A 26,439-nucleotide genomic window follows, 5' to 3' on the forward strand; every position below is an offset into this window, starting at 1 on the left:
ATTTCATTAGGAGGTATTTTTTTTTCAAACGCCACAGTCAAATCCCTAGCGTAAGGTGTTTAGAGGATGTTGTAAACATTTGCTAATACCTGACATATTTTGGGGAAAAGCACATCTTTAGTCGCAAAAAGACACGGCAGCTCAAGCGGGGGATGGAAGGATTAAAATAGGCTATGGTAGGCCTAGGAAGCGTGCATATAAAAACAAGGCATTCTTCGTACGCAGAACATATATACAGCAAGTGTCTAATATCTCTGGTCTTATGCAAGGCCAATGTGTGATCATATATTATTGGAATTGCCCATGCCACGAACTCCTGGCTCTGGATGCTTAAGAGGAGTCATTGATGCACGCCCAATAGTACACACAAACGCGACGTGGAAGGAGAGTTTGCACACACACCTCTGCAGCAGGTACCTAACCCTCTCAGGCATCATATTGGCTCAGAGGGGTGTTTGCAGGTTAGTTGGCATTGCTGCTTTTACAATGCACGTCATATGCAAGGGGCGCCCGAGCGATCAAGGGGTCACAGAATTCCTAGGACAGACCTCGAAGGCTTGGCAGAGCTATACAGAATGGACACAATCATTTTTTGGGGTACCAACATGATTTGTAAAGGAAAGACCCGGACCAAGCAATTCACGCCAAGCCATCAACGTGCATTCAGCTCGCAACTCAGCTAATGATCAGAAACGGCGCTCCATTTGCGTAAAACAATCTATTCCAGATTGGGGTATCAAACTCAAGATGGCGGCACTTAACCCCAACTGCGCGGTGCTGCTGAACCCGGCACAATTTGCAGCGTTGCCTCACAACAGGCATTTAAGTGCTGTTAGCACGGCAATTCTTTTAAACTGAGCAAAAGATAACAGGGAAATGAACGGCTAAAAATAGAGATTACACCAGTTAAAAGTGATGATGACATTTTAGTAATTTAATTTAATCAAAAAATATATATTCCTACACTCGTTATGGATAACATAATGTTTAAGGCAGTGGCAAACAGCCCAGAAATGGAAGGGTCACATCAGAATTTGGCCACTTTTGGTAAAATCGAGTTTCCTAAGGTAGACCGGAATCAAAAGGACAAGTGTGCCATAGGAACGAACGCAGGCTACATTTAAATTTAACAGGGCCTGCAAATAACTCCCTTTGAGCCCTTTCAACGTGAACTGAGCTCTCCAGTAAAATCTTCTGTTTTAACAAGTCGGCTATTGCATTGTTTGAGTGACATCGTCAAGTACATCGACCAATCATTTTTACTCTTGAATTCACACTGTTATTGGTGTCACCCAATAATTGCTCACAGTTGAGTCCCGTATGTAGCAGAAGCATTCCGCAGAGCGGGCTCTTCAGAGCAGAAGCCCGTCCAATGTTTGCTCATTCCCATGCACTAGCTGAGCAATATGTGTACCCAACCTCTAAGACGCTGAGCAATATGTGTACCCAACCTCTAAGACGCTGAGCAATATGTGTACCCAACCTCTAAGACGCTGAGCAATATCTGTACCCAACCTCTAAGACGCTGAGCAATATGTGTACCCAACCTCTAAGACGTTGAGCAATATCTGTACCCAACCTCTAAAACGCTGAGCAATATGTGTACCCAACCTCTAAGACGCTGAGCAATATGTGTACCCAACCTCTAAGATGCTGAGCAATATCTGTACCCAACCTCTAAGATGCTGAGCAATATGTGTACCCAACCTCTAAGACGCTGAGCAATATGTGTACCCAACCTCTAACGCGGCCCTCAGGGGCCCCCATTTTTGCAGAAGACGTTGTCCTAGTTTGTTTTCCCGCCTTGATCCCAAAGCATCTGGACCCCTTGACATAACCTGCAGTGACGGCGGATCTTTTGGTCGGAGCCAGTGGATCTCAGAGGGAGAAATGTTAATGTACTTGTGATACCGGCACGAGTGCATAGCCATGTGGAACTTGCCCACTGATCTATGTCGAATGAACGTTTAGCGTCCAAGCTTTCGTAAACGTCATGGAAGTCCTTTTCTAAAACCATGCAAATCGCACCAAGGAGCCCGTTACTGTGCAAAAAGTTCCCTTCCATCCAGTTTTCATCATTTTCACAAGGAAGTGGAAAGGGAAGCGCCTCTTCTTAGCGTTGTGCTTTGCATTAAGGGAGTGATGCCTGGCAGCCAGCATTGGCAATGGACTCCTACGGCATCCAGTGTAGTCCCTCGGCATCAGAATCCGATGCTAGGAGTCATGCATGCAGATTTGTAAGGCGGAACAGATGCGGTGACAGAAGGAGGAATTCCACTCCGTGCCCCCGCGCCGCCCTATAAATCAATGAAAATCTGACAGAACATGAAACGCATGCGTCAACATTTTACACAGGATTTTACATTACACCAGAAGGAAAATGGTCCTCCTATGACACACTTCATGTTGTGGTAAAAAGCAAAATAAAGAAATGTGGGCTAAATTCATTAGCAAAAATATGAGGCAGTTCTTGGGCTTGATCGTACAAGGCAAAAGTGGACGGGTCAGGGCCACGAGCAGATAGGTAGGAGCAGCCTTTGGCTCGGCCATTAAGGCACCATTTGCAAATGACCCAGAGTGGGTGTACAAAACAATTGACGCACTTTAATGCGCTTTGTGCACTTATTGCAATGGGTTTCCAATATATGTGTGTCCTTTGCACGTGCATGTTGGAAAACACCAGCAACATAATGTGTGCCCTTTGGTGCAACATTTTAGAACAATAATACTTTTTAAACAGCATGGCGTCCAGAGGATAAACACAAATGGGGGCGGCAGGCGCGCTTTACAGGCGCTGCTGTGTATTCAATGTAAATGGAGAATTGTGTGTAAGAGCTCGGCTTCAGCTTATGCAGCTGAACACCATTTTTGGCCTATTTAGCATATCCTGTTTCTGAAGCAGAATAATTTCACACTTTCCCATATGCCTGTTGTGCTGGCAAGCCACACGCACCCACGGCAGGACTTTCTGAATATAAAATCCCCTAAAAAAAACAACTGACTCCCTCCAAAATGACACAGCGACAGGCAGGACGCAGTCGAAGATACCATTCTAGCAGAAGAAAGCACATTTTGCAACATATCGGCATCCCCTTTGCCCAAGCCCCTCAGCTCTTCTGAAAGCTTGCCTCGTCCCAGTACTAAGAATATGCAACTACATCACCATTTCCAAGGAATTGCACTGGCTGCCCCTTAAAGCTTGCATCATATGCAAGGCACATGCCTCAGCTTCAAAGCAGTCACAAGCAAAGCACCACTCTACCTGTTGAGAAACTCGCCACCTCCTCAGGCCAGAAGGCTCCACAAGAACTGGCCTTTTCCTGGTACATGCCCAGTCTCTGGAACAAGTTACCAGAGCAGACTGGCCCCCTCCATCATACACTTCACTAAGCTCCTGCAGACCCCACTCTTCAAGGAACATCTTTCCACTTGCTGTTGGCTCCGTTCAACCGTATCCTCCCACCCTGCCCCTTCTGCCCATGTTCTTTCCCATTCAAGGCGGGTGTGCTGCTAGCAATCGTACAGAGACTGGCATCACACGACCCGATTCTGGGATTTGATGGTTTTCTAAGCAGAAACCCCGCCAACTTTCCCATTTCCGCAAATACTGAAAATCACAGTTTCGCTTCAGCAGACAAATTCAGTTCTATGTCCCGCGTCAGACCTCTCAGTGGAGCCTCACTGAGACTGGCACCTGATTACTCACGTCGCGAGTCTAAAAACTGCATTGGGCTGTAGTGCAAGGGTGTCCCTGCCAACTCACCCCAATCGAATGCTGCTCCAGCTATCTGTGAAAGAAAGGAACCTAATCGTCTTCTCAACATAACACTTGGCCATCTGCAGCCGATGGGGCACAGAAGAGAAAATGGCTTCCCTTCTGCCTTTGCCAGAGAGACATTACAGCATCTCATTACAGACCTTAGGCTTTGGGGGACAAAGAAAGGCACGGCAAAGCAGCTTGCACTGCTGAGGGAGGCTCCAGGGTGTCCTCGATGCTATACCCAACACAAGCCTTTAAAAGGACTTTTATCACAATATGTGTTACACAGACTCACTCATGAAGGTGTGCTGCTAGATGGGAAGAAAGCACATTTTGCACATGACTGTATCACTTGTGTCTTCACCTGGAACATGGACGCCCTACGCTGTGATGAAACACATTCTAAATTCCACTTGTGAGAGGATACTCCACAGTTTCAAACACACGTCCAACCATCGCCTATTCCAGAACCTTCCCCGAGCCTTAAATACCCCCCCCCCCCCCCCGGTGGGCACTCTATGCAGAGGCCAGCTCGCTGGCCTGTGAAGCGCCAAAATAACCCCAGGGGAAATGCTCTGCGTTCTGCCCAGGGCCCCGAGTTTCAAGTTGATACTATGCTAGTCCTCACCTCTAGGAACACCACAGCTGGGCTGACATAGCACAGAGCTCTTATTTATGTATTTAATCGTTTTTTTTATACCGCGCATAATACCATCCCTGAGTTTGGTTTCTAAGCGTGGATCCAGGATTCGACCCTCTGTTGCTCTGCACTGGTCTTGCTTCCAAGACCAGTGCTTTGTCCCTGTGCTATCCTCCATTCTTGAGGCAACAAACCCCATTGGGATTATATATAAGAGGGTGACCATATCGATGAAATCTGGTCGGTACTCCAAATAAAGTTCAATCCAGAGGTAACAAAAACACCATGGCTTCGCTTAAAAACTGTCATTGCACTGTTCAAATCAGTCCCTCCTGCCTGAGGACACCACAGTGCTCAAAAGAAACACTGACCCGAATCTGCAACTGTTCTGTGACAAAATAGCCCTTTTCCACGTTCCCCAACGTCAGCAATGATGAAACGGGGTTCATAATTACAAGAAACGACTTGTCTGTTTGCATATTAGCTGGCAGCAGCCTCATCAGTTCTCTGCTGGGATGATAGTCGGTCATGGACAGCATGTGGTCCAAGGAAAGGGCAGGGCAGAGTAGGCCAGACGGGGGCAGGCAAATGGGGTCCAATTAGTGGGGCTAGAATCAGTCACATATTAGGGTTTGCATCCCTACTACTCCTCCAATCTACCATTGTTTGCAAAAACACGAAGGGCATTTGGGAATAACATGTGGCTGTCAGCGAAACATGTTTTCTAGACATATGAGCAATGCTGAAGGAGGGCGTTATGTTGCCACACAAAGAAAAGGGTTAACCAAAAAAAGAGTAAATGGAAGTTTCGAAACACATAACAGTCTTAAGTCGTTTTGGAGAAAGGCAAGGCCTGTTTCAAGTGTGTTCAGCCCTTGAATTCTGGCAAAAGCCACTTCTGCCTGCAATCAAACATGCAGACCGGTTGCAAAATGTCACTTATAAACAGCGTTTGCGTTTGTTCCCATTTTTTTTTCAATGAGATACATTACATTTCTAAAGAATCAAGCCCACAATTCCTAATTTTTAAGCATTACTCTAACTGTGATAATCAGGCCCCGGAAGCTTGCCACACGCAGGGCTTTGGGTGCCCCAGTGGAGGATAAGCGCGGTATAAATACACCTATAGCATAACAAACCCATCTTAATTTACTAACAAGGGCCTTGCTTCTGGCGTGTTGTTGAGGTGTCTCGCACATATGGCAACCCCTAGGAAACGCGCCTGCCTTCGTCGCCCTCTTCGCTGACCCACCCGAAGCAGAGCGCCCGCCGAATGTCGGTCCCAGTGACCCGTTAATGACTCTGCAGAGAGGACAGCAACTCACAGTGGCGGACTCTGGCCGCTGCTGCTCGCCGAGCGCGAGTCAGAAGGGCTTCAAGCGTTACCGTAATTGCAAGTATGTGAAAAATGGAGCGCTGAGCTGGTGAGCACGGGGAAAGGTCAGCGCAAGCCTCACACACAACAAGCTACTGGAAGATGGCCTCATTAGAGCATTAAGTCGGCTCCGCGTTACCCCCTCCCTCCCTCTTTTGTACAAATATGTCCAGTGTTGTATTTTTATTAATAGACACAGTTAACACTTGCCTGGCCACAGACAGACAGTACCGGCTTTCCAAGTTATATTTAGAATTAAAATATTTTTTATAGAATTGGGAGCGTTTAAAAAAATCAAATGTATGTGTGAGGGAGGACGTGAAGTGCTGATCGCCAACGATCAAGTTCGCCCGAGCCAAGAGCAAGGCAGCGGCTAGGTCTCCCTGCTCATGTCTTCATAGGCCGCCGACACGGTCTATTTCACAGCTGTGTCAGGACCTGGCTCCTCTTGCACCTTCACACTTGGCCCCCGAGCCAAGAGCAAGGCAGCGGCTAGGTCTCCCTGCTCATGTCTTCATAGGCCGCCGACACGGTCTATTTCACAGCTGTGTCAGGACCTGGCTCCACTTGCACCTTCACACTTGGCCCCCGAGCCAAGAGCAAGGCAGCGGCTAGGTCTCCCTGCTCATGTCTTCATAGGCCTCCGACACGGTCTATTTCACAGCTGTGTCAGGACCTGGCTCCTCTTGCACCTTCACACTTGGCCCCCGAGCCAAGAGCAAGGCAGCGGCTAGGTCTCCCTGCTCATATCTTCATAGGCCGCCGACACGGTCTATTTCACAGCTGTGTCAGGACCTGGCTCCTCTTGCACCTTCACACTTTGCCCCCGAGCCAAGAGCAAGGCAACGGCTAGGTCTCCCTGCTCATGTCTTCATAGGCCGCCGACAGGGTCTATTTCACAGCTGTGTCAGGACCTGGCTCCTCTTGCACCTTCACACTTTGCCCCCGAGCCAAGAGCAAGGCAGCGGCTAGGTCTCCCTGCTCATGTCTTCATAGGCCGCCGACACAGTCTATTTCACAGCTATGTCAGGACCAGGCTCCTCTTGCACCTTCACACTTGGCGCCTGACCGAGGATTCAGCGGCCCACCCCAGCAAGTGTAATGGGATCTCAGGTGGCTTCCAAGTGCATGTGGCAACAAGATCTACACTTAAGTGTGGCAACATTTCCCAGAGGCATTGAGAGGGGGTTGCTGAGGGGGTTGTAGCCCCGGGTCTGTTGCTTGTATCCCTGGATAAAAGCTCAGGGCCTACAACCAAAGGGCTAGCTTGCCCGGAGTCCCGAAAGTCCCGACATTGGAGTAGCCCCAGATATTTTCCAGACCTAGCAACCCCCCTGCCCTTTCCACATCTGGAACTCTTCACTTCAAAGTCATTGGTGTCAGACTCCAGCTTCAGAGTATGCTACCCTAGATGACGCAACCTCTTCCAGGACCTTCCCATTTATGTCACCCATAAGAACATACTGAAAATGCTGTCAACTCAAATGAAAGACTTACCGCTGTGGCACTTCGCGAGCGTATGCCTTGATGTTGGCACACGACCCAGCACACCCTCCCTTCTTTCCTGTGCTGCACTTATACTCTCTCCTATAGGAGGGTGCCAGGGTCATCCGATGGAAGACAGAAACCTGGCCTGAAGATGGGGCCTGCTGGCTTTAGAGGCTGACACATTATTTCTATCATTCGCAATCAGTTGTGGCTTTCTTCCTACTGCTACACCGCAAACTCTCTTTTAAAAACTTTTTAGCACCCAGTTTATGAAGTTCACCTTTCACTGGGTGCATATGAGGCAGAATCATGTGTGTTGCACATCATATGCTTCTGAACTGTGGAAGTCCGACAGTACAGGGATTACATTTGAGATTTGCCTTCGATCTGGACCTATGCCCAGATTGTGGTAGCCATTTTGCTCTTTCACTCTAAGGATCACGTTTCCCAGAAGCCCTTGTTGTGTCTACATCCTGGCGGGTGAGGGATGGATGGGTGGAGAAAGCATAACATACATGGCAGGCGGGCAGGTGCGTGCCTTGATTACTACAGTGTTTTCCTGATTTATGAGCTGACACCGTCTAACAGTCCTATTTTGTTTCTGGTGTCAGCACTATGTGACAGTACACCTTTTATTCCAGAGCCAACACTGCTTTGCAGTGTAGCTTTCTATCCCCGGCTGGCATTGTTTTGCACTGCACTTTGTTTCCTGAATCATCACTGTTCTGCACTGCACCTTGTTTCTCGAGATTGTACTGTTCGCTCCTGTCATATTTCCCTTTCTCCTGCTGCCTTGCTCCCGGTGTGACGAGTTCAGTGCTTGGTGCTAGTAGGATACATTACTTGGCCTGGCCATGCCATGCTTCCTTGGTTCCCTTGTGTTTACTTGCTTACAGTTGTATGATTTCATGTTTTCCATGTTGTCCTGTTAAGCACGGCTTCACTTTTGCAACTGCTCAGTCGTTGTCATGTTTACATTCGTCCCTCTTTGTTGGAAGAGCTTTTCTTTTTCTTGTGTGATCTCCAGAATGCATAGGAAAAGCTGACATTCCAGGCCATGTGTGTTATCCTGCGTGAATAGTTTGTACAAGATCCTTTTTATACCATCAGCTTCACAGAGTCTGCTTTTGCATGTCTGTTAAGCAGCTTTGCATAGACAAGATCTGCCAAAGAAATTGTGTACAAGTAGCACTTGTACTAGGAGAAATGCCGTCAGGCCTAGTATGCTGGTTACTTTTTTGTTAGATCATTCGCAAACCTCAAGGCCTAAGAATGACCACTGTATTCCCTTGCACCCTTCCCGCCTTGAATCGCTTTGAAGAACTTCACTTGTGTATAAGCACTGTACAAATAAACAATTACAATTACAATTAGCATTCATCCCACTTCCCTTGTGGTATATATGTAATCACCTTTTCATCTTGCAGAACCAGGGTGTAAATCTGTATATTAACTAGCCCGCTAAGTGCACACTATAGAGGACGGCTAAGCCCATGTGTGATCTGGGGCATTGCCCACTTATCAATCCTCTAGTGATTGTTGGCATATCCCCCTTCTCAATCCTCCCTACCAAGTGAACTTTGGCATCTCCCTGTTCTCAATCCTCTGTACCTAGTGATATTTGGCATCTCCCCCTTCACAATCCTCTCTGCCTAGTGATCTTTTGGCATATCCCTCTTCTCAATCCTCTCTACCTAGTGATCTTTGGTATCTCCCCTTTATCAATTTTCTCTACCTAGTAATCTTTGGTATCTCTCCATTATCAATCCTCTCTGCCTAATGATCTTTGACATCTCCCCCTTCTCGATCCTCTCTACCTAGTGCTCTTTGGCATCTCCTCCTTCTCAATCCTCTCTACCTAGTGATATTTGGCATCTCCCCCTTCACAATCCTCTCTGCCTAGTGATCTTTTGGCATATCCCTCTTCTCAATCCTCTCTACCTAGTGATCTTTGGTATATCCCCATTATCAATTTTCTCTACTTAGTAATCTTTGGTATCTCTCCATTATCAATCCTCTCTGCCTAATGATCTTTGACATCTCCCCCTTCTCGATCCTCTCTACCTAGTGATATTTGGCATCTCCCCTTGTCAATCCTCTCTACTAAGCGATCTTTGGCATCTCCCCATTATTTATCCTTTCCACCTAGTGATCTTTAGAATCTCCCCTTCTCAGTCCTTTCTACCTAGTGATCTTTGGCATCTCCCCCTTCTCAGTCCTCTACTACCTAGTGCTCTTTGGCATCTTCCACCCTCTCAATCCTCTCTAACTAGTCATCTTTGGCATATCCCCCTTCTCAATCCTCTCTACCTAGTGATATTTGGCATCTCCCCCTTCTCAGTCCTCTACTACCTAGTGCTCTTTGGCATCTTCCCCCCTCTCAATCCTCTCTAACTAGTGATCTTTGGCATCTCCCCCTTCTCAGTCCTCTACTACCTAGTGCTCTTTGGAATCTTCAACCCTCTCAATCCTCTCTAACTAGTGATCTTTGGCATATCCCCCTTCTCAATCCTCTCTGTCTAGTGATATTAGGCATTTCCTCCTTCTCAATCCTCTCTACCAAATGATCTTTGTCATCTCCCATTATCAATCCTTTCCACCTAGTGATTTTAGCATCTGTCCCTTCTTAATCCTCTCTACCCTGTGATCATTGCTATCTCCCCATTTTGAGTCCTCTAGTGATCATTGGTATTTCCCCATAATCAATCCTCTCTACCTAGTGATCCTTGGCATCTCTCCTTCTCAATCCTATCTACCAAGGGCTCTTCGGCATCTCCCCCTTCTCAATCATCTCTACCTAGTAATCTTTGGCATCTCCCCTTTTCAATCCTCTCTACCTAGTGATATTTGGCATCTCCGCCTTCTCAATCCTCTCTACCTACTGATCGTTGGCATCTCCCCATCATCAATCCTCACAAACTAGTGCCCCCGCTCGACATTCTGGGTTAAAGAACAATCCACCAAAACTCTATACATGGAAGGAGGATATGACCCCTGGACAACTTTATACAGTAGAACCTGTTTAAGCCTCCTCAGGGCACAGGACCAGCAGTGCACGAATTCTTATTATTCAAGTAATACCCAACATAAAATGGCCTTTGTTACATTCGCTCAATCATGTCATCTGGGAGCGGGGCAGAACAAGCTCCAGATGGTAGCTGGGAGGTGATATTTACACTTTTCAAAGTCAGTCGTGTAAACATGTATACCTTTCAATGCAAGCACAGAGGGGTGGTCAGATTTTCTCCTAAAGGAACTTCGGTTCTGAAACCTCTAATATATTTCTTTAGGCCACATAATTTGAGTGTTTTAATTAAATCTAGAAAGACATGCACCAGAAAGGAATTGGGAACAAACCTCTTCTACTTCAAGAGTAACGAATCATTCTGTGCATGCTTCTGGTGGAAGTCTTTCTGGCAGCTTTTACTAAATCGGTGCCCTCTTCTGAATGTCCATGTTCAAACTGTGGCACCCTAGACTTGTAGCAGCTAGTGCCATTCAATCCACCTGGACACAATATTCACAGGATGGACTAGCATCTCACTTCTCAACATTCACGTTTGTTCTACTTTCTGATCTGCTTTGTTGATTTTCAGTCTCGCCAAGTGCAGCCAGCAATAAAGAATACATTACTGTTTATTGCTGATTACTGACTACAAACATATTCTGGAAACACAAATGCTCCGGCCATGCCCAAACCATGTAGGGTACCGCTCAGGAAAATTGCATGTTTTGCTAAGCTTCGTGCATGTGGACATGTTCAACACAGCCATCTGTTACTTGCCTCCCTTTTTTTCCAAGGAGCTCTAGGTTCTGGCAATTAGAAGGCAATACTTTCATGAGTGTGTGTCCAGAGAAGAGAGATATAGTGATAAAGACTTGGCTCACTAGTCCTGCCCACCCTGCTACGTGGGATCTAATTCCCACTCAACCTTGGCCACCCTATGCTCCACGATGCACGCAATCCATAAATGTTGATAGCAACCTATAAAGAGAGATTTTGCAAATGGCTTCGCCCCAGTCAAACCCATTTAAAGCTCTACTGTGTGCTTTAGCAGCTTAGCCACTCACTGTAGAAGCTGTGGATGTTCCAAGCTAAATTCCCCTGTTTACACTCTATAACACATGACCTCAGCACAGCTGGAAAAGAGTCTGCCATTCTGTTTACTTACACCATGCAAAAATAAACTGCAGATAACACGATTTGTCACGGAATTGGCATAACGAACCTATTGCTATTCCAGCGCTTGTTTAAAGATTAGATATTTAACGGCGGAATAAAAAATAAAGGCTGCTTCCCCAAGTCCTGGCAGCCACTCTGTTTACACAGAGGCAGGTGCACCGGCACAGCAAGAGTTGGAGTTATTTTAGCCATGCCCACCTTGCACAGAAAGAAAACCCCCGCTTTTCTTACCTTGTTCACTGCTGTTGTCTCCGCTCTGAGAAGCGTGCCCTCCACTGGAGGGGCCCGGCGTGCCGGCCGAATGCGTGGAGGTGGCATCATCGTGGTCTCGCCAGGACGAAGGGTTCTGATGTCCGAAGAGAGAGGCAATCCATTCCACAAAAGGATGACGAGCCAAGGGGGCACAGCAGGAAGGGATAGAAAGAGGGCGAGAATTAGTCTGGAGAAAAGATCCATTTCCCAGGACATCAGCACGAGCCTTTGCACCAGATCAATGCACAGAAAGAGGCCTCCAATAACAGGTAATGCTGTTGCCCAGCTACCTCTGGAGGTAGGCCACCTGCATTCATATCACTACACCAAACCCACAACGCACAGGCGAAGCCACGAGGGGAGCTAGAAACACCAGCAGACGGACCTTTCTGCACATACCTCGAAACAGCACTGCCCAACACACCCCTCATAGCACCTTCTGGGGCACCCAAGAGGCTGGATACAAGCATGCACTCTTTCCACTCCATCTCTATGCATCCTACAAAGGATGCCTCGCCCTAAGAGAAGCCAGAGCCATGCCAAAGTATGCCAAAACGACAAGCAACAGCCTCCCAGAGTATGCCTTCTGCACTTAACATTGTGTGGGCTAGTGGCAAGATTGCTGGCTATGCAATCAGCCCTATGCTGAAATCCCTGGAGTTCACCCTGACCAAATTGAGGGAATAGCTTGATTTCCCTGCTTCAATTCCTAATCTTACAAAGTGGGAATGCTTGGAAACAGGCGTGTTTACAACTTCCCAAGTGATTGCTACTTCCATACATAGCTGAGCCCTCGCAAAGCTCAGAAGTGGCAAGCGTCAGCCAGGCAACATGTACAGATTTTAAGCAATATGCTTAACAAATAAAGAGAACAATAACTTTAAAAAAAAATCATTTGTGTTCAATGACGACAACGAGCCAAGGAGACGTTTTAATCAAAAAACAATGACAACTACCACAGTTGTCGAATGATTGCAATGTGTCCCCGACCACACACTGACAAGAGTTCATGTTAGTATTTAAAGTTTAACTTAATTTACAGCTGTGCTGCTATGCCCTCGCCATTGGCCCATCATCCCACTCGCTGGCACAGGATCACTGCAGGGTTGAAACATTAGTAATTCTATGGCATGCACTTTTTGCAGGTCACCATTACCCCAGCGTATGATGGGTCTGAGCCAGCCATTAGACTGCAAATCGCAAGCCATGGCGTGGAAACAGGCGCTCCCGGGCCTGGCACAAGCTGGCAGATGTCATTGATTTCATTTGGGGGTTTCTAAAGCACTGGCCTGACTAAAAATAACTGGAGGGCTGCACATTAGATAAAAACACAAATATTAAAAACAGAAAGCCTCAGGTTTCCCTCCAAACCCCATACAACCGGAGAGGGCAGATGAAAGAGCCCTAGATTTCCCTCCAAACCCCATTTAACCTGAGAAGAAAGATGGAAGACCCTCATGTTCGGCCATAGCAAATGCAACTGAGAAGTCTAGCTGCACAAGCAGACCATCCTAAGGGAATGGTCCACCACCTCAAGCGTAGGCCTTAAGCCCGACTGTTGTGTCTACAGCAGCTGGTGATGCCAATGGGTGCCTAAAGGGAAATATAACAATACACTCTGCAGTCTTCTCAAGAAATGGGGAGATGGGGCGACAAGTACTCAATTCTTCTGGGTCAAGAAGTGCTTTTCTTTAAGAACGACAGAATCTTGATCAGATTTTAATCCCGGTGGAAAAGAATGGGGCATTCACAATATTAAGCAAAGGAAGCAAAGCGTCTGAGGGGAACCCTTCAATCAAAGAAAGCTGGAGAACCTTTACAGAATGAAGGGGATACAATACAGGCCTGCAATAAGTATGTGTAGGGGAGAAGGTGCTCCAGAACCTTTAGATCGTGTAGCGGGAGGCCATACAGGCCTGCAGAAAGTATGTGTAGGGGAGAAGGTGCTCCAGAACCTTTAGATCATGTAGCGGGAGGCCATACAGGCCTGCAGAAAGTATGTGTAGGGGAGAAGGTGCTGGAGAACCTTTAGATCATGTAGCGGGAGGCCATACAGGCCTGCAGAAAGTATGTGTAGGGGAGAAGGTGCTCCAGAACCTTTAGATCGTGTAGCGGGAGTCCATACAGGCCTGCAGAAAGTATGTGTAGGGGAGAAGGTGCTCCAGAACCTTTAGATCGTGTAGCGGGAGTCCATACAGGCCTGCAGTAAGTATGTGTAGGGGAGAAGGTGCTGGAGAACCTTTAGATCATGTAGCGGGAGGCCATACAGGCCTGCAGAAAGTATGTGTAGGGGAGAAGGTGCTCCAGAACCTTTAGATCGTGTAGCGGGAGTCCATACAGGCCTGCAGAAAGTATGTGTAGGGGAGAAGGTGCTCCAGAACCTTTAGATCATGTAGCGGGAGGCCATACAGGCCTGCAGTAAGTATGTGTAGGGGAGAAGGTGCTCCAGAACCTTTAGATCGTGTAGCGGGAGTCCATACAGGCCTGCAGTAAGTATGTGTAGGGGAGAAGGTGCTGGAGAACCTTTAGATCATGTAGCGGGAGGCCATACAGGCCTGCAGAAAGTATGTGTAGGGGAGAAGGTGCTCCAGAACCTTTAGATCATGTAGCGGGAGTCCATACAGGCCTGCAGAAAGTATGTGTAGGGGAGAAGGTGCTCCAGAACCTTTAGATCATGTAGCGGGAGTCCATACAGGCCTGCAGAAAGTATGTGTAGGGGAGAAGGTGCTCCAGAACCTTTAGATCATGTAGCGGGAGGCTATACAGGCATGTAAGAGGTATGCATGTGATATGATATGATATGGCATTTATAACGCGCCTATACACAAGTGTTTCACTCAAGCCTATGTGTGGATAAAGTACAGTCAGACGCAGTAATGGTTTGCAACATTGTAGAGCGCACTTCACGTTATTGTCTTTCATAGGCTAGCTGATTACATTAAGTGCACATTTATAAACGCCTTTATTTAAACAGAAAACGGTATAGCCTTCTCTACCAGTGTGCATGAGTCTATGTTGAGTTAGTATTTTGAGGCATTCTGAAGTGTGTCCAAGGGGCTGGACTGGAGAGGCCTATAGGGAACACTGGAGATTTCCCAGTAGGCCTCGGCACTCTGGGCCTCTCTTGTGTGGTATTTCTAAATTTTCCCATAGGAAAAGGATTGGGCGTGATGAAAATGTGTAATATGAGGCCACTTTGAACATTATTTCCAGGACCTCCTTTGTTTCCTAGTCCACCCCTGCCAAGGGGCCAGGAGTCGTGGTGAGTCTCTTTTCCCGTCCATCGTGCCTGTAAGCAGGGGTTGGACATGTGTGGGGGAGGGAGGATTCGTCCTGTGTTGTGAACTCCTGCCCATTTTCAATGGCACCAAGACCCCCGTCTTACTGAAGCAGCCCATCAGATATATCTGGTGCGGGATAAAATTGTATCAGTTTTAGAGCGTAGTTAAAATATAATGAGTACATCATCAGTTTGAGGTGTGAACTATGAAAATGGTCACGTGTGTGTCATCTGCGTGGTTGTGCCTTGATGAATGTTGACCATCACAAACTTGTAAACGAACAGCCTGATGGAGCTAGTTTTCAGCAGAAGGTAATCGGCGACGTGCGCACGTTTGACTAAACGCGGAAGAGCACGTGATCCGTCCCCGAGTGTCTGCTGGACGTTGCTGCTGCGTGAAACGTGCGCACGCCCCCCCTTTCCCGTGCTTTCCAGTCTTGCTGCGCACAGGAAACGCTTTATCAACACCTTGTATTCCGCCTCGGCCTGGCACTTCCTCTGGTAGCATGACAGGCAAGAACACGAGCCCTGCGGGGGGGGCGAGCAGGGGGCGCAAGCATATCTTACGCCACGACAAAGAGAAACACGCAGAGCTCAACCACTGCACACACAACACGCTCTTATTACCGCTCCCACTCGCCTCAAAGGTTATTGCCAACAACCTAGTGGGGAGTTGGGAGAGCTTTCATATTCAACTGGGGGACGGAGGGGAGAGAGAATGAATGAATGCAACCACAGATATGTCACGACATACGGTGGTCTATCAGAAGCGGGCAGTGAATTTCAAAACAGTTTTGGGAAAATACTTATGCTAGCCAGCTTACTGGCCCAAGGCTGCTCCATCGAATTCACCAGATACATAAATAACATCATCACAGTTACACCAAAGGAAGGGCAAGGACAATATTACCATTTTGATGAAATGTCAAGCACAACGTGGCCTCCAATGGGTAGAAAGGGATCCAATGTACACCCCACAGGTCCCAACTTGCTCTGGCCACAGAAGACGCAGCAAACCCAGAGACTTGGCAGCAAGAAGCGGTGCAGAGGGAAAGCGCTCCCCTCGGTTCTCCGGCTTATGGCGTCCTGGTCTGTGAGAGCTCCCTCTTTTATCTCCGACTTAGGAAACCACTTGAATGGCTCGCAATTGAAGGCAAACAGCAGAGAGTGCCTCTTGAGCGCGGCGCAGCGCCTCAGCGTCAGCTGTTTGCCGGATGGCAATAAGATAAAGAGCTTGAAGAGCAACACTAAAAAGGGAGCAGGACAATGTCTTGGCATGGGTTTAATGTGCCAACAAGAGAAGGCAGCGACCCTCCTGTCAGAAGAACGGAGAACTGAAACATGGCACATCCGCCACATTTTTTGGGGAGTAGGGTGACGGAAGCTAATGAAATGCACTGAAGGCCCTTTCAAAGCGATCGCCACTAAAGGACCTCACCACACATGTGAAAATTAAAATAATGAATGAGTTGCACTTCAGTGTATGCGTGACGCCAGCTGTTATCAAAAGCCCATCAGCGCAATCTACAAGAAGGCGGAGCAGACTCTCTGGGCAAAAAGGGCTGATTTGGCGCTGGTATATTGTGAAGGCACTCCTGCCCGCTATAAACATTCAGGTCGCAGCCACTCTGAGGCCTGATTGACCTGCCTTCTGTAGGAATTACTTCTTTTTTTCAGACTGTTTGATGATCACGAACACCGAGAGGACAAAAAGGCCATTTGCACAGCAGAAGAGAGCAAAAAAGAATAATGACAGTGTCGCAAACCACTCACAGATCATGTGAGTGTGTCACCGGGACCCAGGCCTTTTATCGTGGGAAACCAACAGATTCGACTGATCTGCTTCCTTCAATGTGTGAAGCGGGACAAGAGTCAGAACCAGGCCCTGGGGGCTGATATTAAAACTAAGAAGAACCAAAAGGTTCCTGCATAATCTGGGTGGGACAACAGCCTGTTCCTGACTCGTGTACCATAAATTGTGGGAAAAAGTGCACCTTGTTTTGATAATCTGTTTAATCCAGGAGAAAGCTAGTTGGCTTTCCAGGGACAACCACGGTCTATTCAAGTTGCTTCTCCTGGTCTACAAAGCTATCAATGGTATTGCTCCTCAGTTCCTGTTTGATTATTTCTCAGTTTGCTCACCATTTCATTCCCACTAACCCTTTTCTGAACTCAACCTCATCGTCCCATACCCTCCATGTACCTCATCTAGCTTCCGCTTTTTCTCCCAACTTGCCACGCTCCACTAGAACCCACTAGCCATAACAATCAAAGCCAGCTTAAACTACACTTACTTGCTAAAAAGGGAGTTCCCCCACACTCTCAACTTTCCTCCCTCCCTGACCCACCACCTCCTCCGTTGGTGCTTAATAATGTAATTTTGTACTTTTTAATAGTACTCCTCTTTAGTTTAAGAACTTGCCCCTTATATTATTGTTACCTTTGCAAGTCACCTGTTTTCTAATACATATGTACATTTTTGTTTTATCCCTGGTTTATGTCCCACTTCCTCAAAAGCTGGCTAACCACTTGTTCACATATCTGTGCTATTGTATAGGCACCCTTCATTGGAACGCCTCCGCCATCTGTAAATATGTTATTGTAAGCCATTTCAGATTGAAATTGACATCCCTGTTCCTCAAATAAATACACATATAAAAAAATACTGGGTGATCTAGGCATGAGGCAGCCTAGTTACTAAAGGTGAATACCTTGTCCATTTTCCTACAGCAGATTACCTTCCAATTGCAAGTAGTGGGAATGGGTATGAAGCAGAGAGCGTGAGGGATGGGGATAGCTTGGCCCAGCCATCTGGCAAAGGGTTATGAAGAACTAGGGCCTTCCAAATAAACATCTCCTCTTTAACTTTCCTCTTGGGAGTAGTGTTTGAAGAATGCATATGGTGTGACATTGGGTGGCAAGGAATGGTCTTGTAACCACCCATGTCAACTCTTGTACCCGTTCGGGTATTCTGTAGTCAAAACAATATCAATGAATGCAAGAGGATCATCTATTAAGGGGTCAAATTTACTGAGCAGCACTCCTAAACAAGCCTACAGCATGACAAGCCCATAGTGATGGAGGTTGGGCACTATGCGAGAACCAATGCCATAAGATAGTGATGGAGTGACTGCTGCCTGCAGGCACTGAGACAAGCAGCGGGTCATGTGCCAACAACTTGTTCATGATCTTGAAGTTGGACACATTTTATGTTATACTAAGATATGTGTATGCTACACCAGTCCCTGCCGTAGTGATCTAACAGTGCTGAAGCTTAGCTGGACAATAGGGTATTGTTTTAACCTGCCACGGGTGTCCAGATGTGTGGCATAGGCCACCCCAGAAGGTGACTTTAAAGGAGAGAGTTCCCAAGAGCTCGTAATGGGAGAGAGAGTACTTAGGGCACAAGAGAACGACGGTCATGCTAATGCTGCGAACTCAGTTCCAACTTGCTGTGCTTTTTCTGGTCCTCTTCACTGCATGCAGTCATGTCTCCACAGCAGCTGCACTTAACAATACAGAGTAAAGAAATAATGGCCCGGTCTAGAATTGAGTTAAACCAAACCATTGCGTACAGTTTGAAGTGCTAATGTAGACAGACTTTTCACCATATATGTACTCAAGGAAGAAGACAGTTTGCAGTGGGTTTTTTTAATCTTCAGAAAGGTCAATTCATCTGCTGAGAAACCACAGATTTTGGATTAAATAATAGCTAATCGAACTAACCAAACTGCGCAGCCCTGAGACAATCAGTTCATCTGCTGTAGGTCCTTCATCTGAGAAAATCAGGGGCAATAACCAAGAGTTTAAAGCCCAGGCCTAAGTGCGATATGAGATGACGGATACGTGGTCCTGGCAAGGGGTCCACAGAAAGCATAAAAAAGGATTTGAAAGCTTATATTGAAGGGATCTGCACTTCATGGTGATCTCTGACATTTGATTTCAGTAGCTATACAGCTCAGTGGGTCCTTCCCAAAAGCACTAGATCGAGTTTTGGAAGAATGCCATATGCGTATCACGCAACGGCCATTAGGCCTATCCTTTCCCAAATGCCTTCTCTCTAGCAATCCCCTCTGCAATCTGCTACGGCATGCTTGATCAGTTCAAGTCCTCAGCATCAACCAAGGACGGATTATTGGCTCCGGGGCTAAGCGCTATTCCAGCATTTCAGAAACTGTGCGAATGATGGGGTCCTGCAGCGCTCCCTCTGGGCAGGATAAGAGAGCAGAAGGAGTATGTTTGGAATGCCCTTGCCCTTCTTAGAGCATGAGAGGGGTGGTGCCAGCAGGCAAATGTGGTCCAGGCCATTTGGGACGTTGCAGGTTTCAGAGCATGTTCCGAAGATCCAAAGACACATCAAATTACCATCATCAAAATATGTGATTGGTGGAGGGTTTAGAATGAATCCTACCCTCCGCCATTCCTCTGGGCAGCATTCTACACCACACTTTATAGCTTGCCTGCGCCACTCCAGAAGGCGGTCTGCAATATGCAATGCACATCAGTCTTTGTACTGCCATTAAGGGGAACAGTCCAGCCCAACCAGTTAGGCCCATCCTCTCTGCATGGAAACACAAGAAATCCCAGACATGTTTGAGGCTTGTTGGGCGTTATCAGTGAGATATAGCTTAACCATGCACAGGTAATTAGGTGATTTAAGTGCAAAACCTTAGTGAGCTTAGTTTGAGGACTGCAAAGGACATATGGCGCCACAACGATTAGTAAGGCAACAAGCAGGATGGCATTTTTCGTTTTCTGAGAAGATAGTCATTTGGAGGACATCTTAGACTTAAGGGCGTTCTCTGGGTGTAACAGCCTCTGCCAGGGCATTAGGCATTTCACAGATCACAGAGAGTTAGTATGGCAGAGAACCATGATATTCTGCAGAGTACCAGCCTCACTGGCTGTTCTGTCACTGAACTGGACATTGTGCCCAAAACATGTCCCTTGTCCTTACGTTACGCAAAGTGGTGCTGTGGTGCTGTGTGTGTTAAATCTGTGGCGGCAGGTCAACATACGTATTTAGCAGCCTCGGAAAAAGAGCCAGCTATTGAATTAGCAGGCCCACTTGACTTTATTCGAAGTTTTATTTGATTACAAAGCCTTTCAATGGCCAAAACTGACAATAATAGAACACTGCTGCCAGGGAGCTCTTAGGAATACATTTGCTTGCACAGGTTGGATATGGTTAGAGTTGAAGATGGGCCTCAGTTGGTCACAAAAGAGAATGCCAACAGCTTGTGAGATCCCCAGGCATTTTATACGCTTCAGAATTTGCTTTGTCAGTATTAATGGCTGGTTAAACGTTCAAAAGACATCAGCTCAGCAAGGTACCAAAAGCCCCATTAATGTGATCTAAAACGTTGGTATTTTAATTAGCAAAATTAATATAAACACACATTTTGATGAATCAGTGTACCAGGAGTTTATTATATTCCTAAATATTAATTTCTTGGCTAGAAGAGAGAATGACTAATGAACTAGAACGCCAGAAACCTCGTGGGCTGTGGTGTTTAGAGCATCAGAAGATATCCACAGGCTAATGCTCTCTGTACAAGATTGGAAGACCAACGACAAGTCATTCATGAGTGGGGGATGGGCAGCAAAAGTAGCATCTCACCTACACTGGACAAGGTCCATGTATGCAGCGCACCAAAGAGCAGAGCTAGGGCCACAGATGCCAGTCAGGACTTCAAGCAAGACTCCACTGCCACCCACCCAAAGTGGTCGTCAAGAAGTGGATCAACACATCACAAGGATCACATGATGATTCTACAGGATATCGCCAGAACCTCGAGGACATTGATTCATCCCCTGTGAGACTGTGAAAAGGTGACTGAGAGGAACCGAGTCTTCAGGGCTCTGTGAAAGGACAACAGGCTGTAAATAAGGGCCCGATACGTCAAAAAAAGTGATCAAGAAAAGTGAGTTCCTCAGAGCTGTGTGAAAGACAAGCTGGTTTAGAAGGAAAGACATGTTGATAAAGACAGCAATCCCCAGTTGGGGCTTTTTCTTGGCAAGTGGGTGGGTTCCAGAGGCGGTGCACGAGAAGTGATGGCGAGACAGCAAGCAAAATTCAAAGCACTCGAAAACCCTGATCCCAATTTTGCCAAATCAAAGGTCAATACCCTTGCATCACAGCTGATTCTCAATATATGCTCAAGAGAGAGAGCAGGCAGGTTGTAAAACCCTAGATGGCATCAGGCACTTACAGCAACAGAAAGATGCATGTAAGTAAACCTCTCTCGCTTGTTTCATAACATACATAACATTTCTGGCTGACAAACTCGATAATAGCAAGGACCTTCGACAGCCGAAGTCCCACACCTCAAATCTGCATAGAAAAAAACGGGAAAATGGGACATGGTATCATACGTATTATTGGTGCTGTCCAGTATCTCTACCGGGATAGGCCTCGAGTGTGTGAGTATATTAACTCTTTCCACTGCCACTATTGCATCTGTATAAAGCTACAATAATACCCCAAGGCCTTCGAACCAGATCCACTCCTTCCCAGTCGATTACATGATCAGGAGCCAAATGAGGGCCTCTCTCAATGCCCCTAATTGTGTTAAGGAGCATTTACCGGGATAAGGCATCGAGCCCGCCGCGCAGCACAGTAGAAGTCGATGGAAAGGAGATCCAGGACGCGAGGTCTCCAGAGGACATATTTTCTATTTGCTGGCCTATGTCGCTGGTAACGCAAGTTGTAATTAATATAAAAGCAGGAGACAATATGGCAAAAGCCTGCACTGGGGCGGCCACAAGAGATGGCTTCGCCACTATCCACAGTTTCTCATTTACACACGCAGCCTTCCCGGGGTAAACACAATTTTGCCTGTGTGTTCTCCCTGGGAAGTTGAACAAAATGGATTTAGCAACATTATTGAATTCTGCTAAATCTCGAAAAGAGCAGGGAAAGGACACGCGTCTCTAGGCATATGAAACAAATCTGATGTGTTACTCTTTCGTGGTTGCCGCAAACCTCCTGGCAGAACCTGCAAGCGCGCTCTACCCCTTAAGACTTTCTAAGAGAGAGCTGTTGGGAAGGCGGCTTTACTGCAGCTCGGGCGCAGTCCATTCTTTACATGAATCCGGACACCTTACATGCCACGCAACCCTGTGCTCAGATACCCTCGATACAATTTAGGAGAAAATGCAGCTCGAATTTGTAACAAAGAACCAACACAGCTTTAGCTGGACACTTGTATGAAGGAGAAGTGCCAACGGCCTTCCTTATATATCAGAAACGCAAGTTTGGGCTCGCGTGGCGCTGGCACAGAGCAGTGCTTTGCCTCGTGTAAGGAATATCTAACCTCGGTTAAAGTCTTGCAAGTAGAGGTGTAATTACACCTCTTGTGATTAAACACCGTTCAGTATCCCAAACGAGAGCAGTGACATCACAACAGCGACGTGGCATCACACACTGCCGCAGAGACATCGCAGTAAGGAGCAATGACACCACAACAGGGAGGGGTAACGTCACAAGAAGAATCAGTGACATTGTAATAAAACACAATCACATCATAAATGGGTACCACAGACATATCACAGAAGGGTGTAGTGACATCACAAGAGCAAGCTCTCAAGGCCTCTTAAATGGCAGAAATGTGTTACACAAGACCACTTTACATTATAACTCTGACATCATAATATGACAAAAGTGGCACCACAAGAGGGTGCAGAGACATAAATCCATACAGGGGCACCACAATAGGAACCAATGACATATTAATACAGCTAAGTAGCTCGACGATAGGGAGCAATGACATTGTAATACAGCATACTGGCACCACAACAGGAGGCAGTGACATTGTAGTACAGCACAGTGGCTTCACAATAGGGAGCAATGCCATCATAATACGGCAACGTGGCACCACAGTAGGGAGCAATGACATTGTAATACTGCACGGTAGCTCCATAATAGGGAGCAATGACATCATAATACTGCAAAGTGGCCTCACAAGCAGGGGCACCGCCATCAGATTAGGGTGCAGTGGCATCGCAATAGGGATCAGTGACATCATAATACAGCACAATGGCATCACAATAGGGAGCAGTGACAGAGTATTACAGCACATAAAGACCACAATCAGGAGCAGAGACATAATAATACCTCACAGTGGCACCAGAATAGGGAGCAGAGACATTCTAAGACTGCACCATGGCACCACAATAAGAAGCAGTTACATAGTAAAACAACATAGTAGCATCACAAACAGGCGCAGAGACATCATATTGGGGTGCAGTGATATCACAATAGGGATCACTGACACCATAATAAGGAAAATTGCACCACAATATTGAGCAGTGACATCATAATACAGCAGAGTGGAATCACAAACAGGGGCAGAGATATTGCAGTAGGGTACAGTGTAGTGGCAACAAAATATGGCACAGTGGCACCACAAAAGTGAGCATTGGCAATCATGATACAGCACAGTGGCACCACAAAAGGGTGCAATTACATTGTTATACTGCATAGCAGCTCCGCAATAGGGGGCAGTGACATCATAGTACAGCACAATGTCATCACCAAAGGGAGAGATGACATCATAATAAGACACAGGGGCACCACAATATTGAACATTGACATAAAATGGCGCAGTGGCATCACAAACCTGGCCAAAGAAACCATACTAGTGTGCAGTGACATCACAATAGGACTCACTGAGACCATAATAAGGCACAGTGGCACTACAAACAGGGGCAGAGATATCACATTAGGGTGCAGTGACATCACAATAGGGATAAGTAACATCATAATATGGTGCAGTGACACCACAAAAGGGAGCTGTGAAATAATACGGCACTGTGGTATCACAAATGGGCACTGAGACATTACAGTAGGGTGTGGTAACATCAAAATACGGAACTGTAGCATCAGAACAGGAAAAGTGTGATCATTTCACAGCACAGTGGCATCACAAACAGGGGCAGAGACATCACATTGGGGTATAGATCAGTGACATCATGATATGATGCAGCGGCATCACAAACGGGAGCAGTCATGTCATAATACAGCACATCAGTATCACAAATGGGTGCAGAGAAATCACAGTAGGATGCAGTCGCAATAGAAGCAACAATCCCGCAGGGAAACAATTGGCACAGTGGCCCCCCATTAGGGTAAGGTGATCATACAGTAAGGATCATAGATAATTTTCCCAAAACAAGAACTCTATAATCAGTATAGAGATCAAGGAGATTACAAGAGTGTAAGTGGCATTGCAATAGAGTTTAATGACATCAGAATAGTGTGCAAAGCGGTCAGAACATAAAGATATCACATAAATCTGAATGGCACATCAATATGGCTCAGCAATGGAAAAAAAGTGCTCAACGATATTCAAAGAAGATTCCATGACATCGAAATATATCTCAATTACATTACCACAAACAGCAATTACAGAACAACTGGTCTCAAGTGCATCACAAGTGTCCCGGCCTCAATGATATTGCAACAGGCGACAATAGGGCTGAATGCCATCACAGCAGACGGCAGTGATATCACAACTGGTGAAATGCCACCCCAAGAAGGTGCAATAACATCACAACAAATCTCCATTACATTACAGTAGGAACCAAGGATATCACAACACAACACACCTTAACGGCATCACATTAGTGCTCATGGACCACCGTTCTAGAAGGACTCAGTGGCACTGAGGTAAGGGATCTATGGCACAACAACAGGACTCAAAGACAAACATTCAGGGTGGACTCAAGGACCCAGTTGTTGGACTCAGTGCCATCACAATAGGGCTCACTGGCAATCGTCCTAGGAAGAGTCAATGGCATTTCTATAGGACATCATTCTGGGAGGTCTCAGCGGCCCTGCAGTAGGGACCTATATCATCAGAACACAACACCATTATAGGGCTCATGGACAAGACACTGAATGGCTTTATTAAATGGCTTACTCTAATCATGGGATGGGTCATGTATATAGTCCAAAATAGCCCCAATGACACTGCATAGTCGTCATTGATATGAGGTCAATATGGCAGAACATGGCCTAGAAGGCATCCATGCTAGCACAATAAAAGTTTAAAAAATACTTCAGAGATTTTATATAATAAGACTCTGAAATTATTTTGTATGCTTTTTTGTGCTTGCTTTAAGAAATCTCCGTGTTGCTTTTCTGGACTGGTCTTTTTTTTTTTTTTTTACGTGGATGAGAAATCGGCAAGCAACCCAGGTTACAGGGGAGCCTTTGTGTGCGGGTATACATTAACATAGAAGCTTCTCTGAAGACAATGGGGCTGATTTACAAATTGTTTTTCAATGGGGATGTGCCATTGTAAAACTCGTGTGGGAGTCAGGCCCAATGATTAGTCGATGGTTAGCTGACATGCAGAAAACCCACTGGCTCAGGGCAAGATTTATAATCCAGGTAAGACACGGCCCCACTGAGTAAAGGGTGATTGTATGTGGGCTCCATGGACACCTGAGAGCACCACAATCTGCTTGCTCGACATTACTGGAGCGCTGCCCTAATTAACATATAAACGCATCCATTAAAAGGTTACCTTTTGCCTATACGGACCTACAACGCTCCAACAGTGTGTCCTGTCCGACTGCGTTAAGAAAGCGCTCCTCTATTTGTCGATTTCAAATGCACAGAGGGATCTTGTTGTATGCACAGATGTATATGATGTGACATGAAAATGAATCGCATTACACCTATCTTTCTTCTATGAGTGGCACTTGAGAGTCAACGTTGTCAACCACTGGAGCACCTCAACAAGCAACAGTCAATCCCCAATTTAAAATATAAATAAAAAAGAACAGTTGTTATCAAAGCTCAGGCTGCCACCTGGACAGCCCCTAAGGTCTAGCTCCCTCCGTGTTGAGCTCCACTGTACACCAAGCATGGCCAGGCTTCTGATGAGGCCAGCTCTCAGAGGACAGTGCAGGGTCGGCGCTCCTTCACTAGGCCAAGTGAACATGAGCATTGGGGCTGATTTTGCTTGGGCACACGTGTGGCTCCACGAAGCTTGCTTTTGAGTTTGTTTGCCAGTGCATTCTCGTGCACGATACACACGTCGGCATTGGCTGCGTCATGCGTGGTGCAGTAGCCCATTTTCCGATCGCCATTTTCCAAGGTAAGAAACAGGCTCTTCAATAAAGTAAGTTACTTGCCACCATCCTGCACTACCTCTAGGCCAAGGTTTTGAGAAATGTGAACGGGTGAGCATGATATCCAGGGATCGCATTTCTGAGATGAGGCGCTTGCCATGTGCTAAGGGTGCTTGCTCTAGAGCCTGCAGACTGAAAGACCCTCTTGTATTATATTTAGAAACCCGCGTCTTCTTTTTAATTGAAATTGATACTCACTGGATGTGATGCCACAATAATTGCTTTTAATATCAATTCGGAAGGGTTTTCGCTATATTAATCGCCTTTAATGAGATCGCAGTATTTTCAAAAATAACGTTTTAATCCAATCATCGGGTCT

At 46.5% G+C, this 26,439-nt stretch overlaps 1 protein-coding gene across 19 annotated transcripts in view; it reads right to left on the minus strand.

The window, feature by feature from the left end:
* Positions 1-26,439, minus strand: part of MEIS2 (Meis homeobox 2) — a 338,667-nt gene that overhangs the window by 285,750 nt on the left and 26,478 nt on the right. For all 19 annotated transcript variants that reach the window (XM_069638548.1, XM_069638542.1, XM_069638539.1 and 16 more), the window contains exon 7: positions 11,678-11,792. In XM_069638548.1, coding sequence (XP_069494649.1) covers positions 11,678-11,792 — 115 coding nt within the window. The remainder of the gene's footprint in view (positions 1-11,677; positions 11,793-26,439) is intronic.

Source organism: Ambystoma mexicanum, chromosome 14, assembly GCF_040938575.1.
Source record: "Ambystoma mexicanum isolate Mex_15411 chromosome 14, UKY_AmexF1_1, whole genome shotgun sequence".
Lineage (NCBI taxonomy): Eukaryota > Metazoa > Chordata > Amphibia > Caudata > Ambystomatidae > Ambystoma > Ambystoma mexicanum.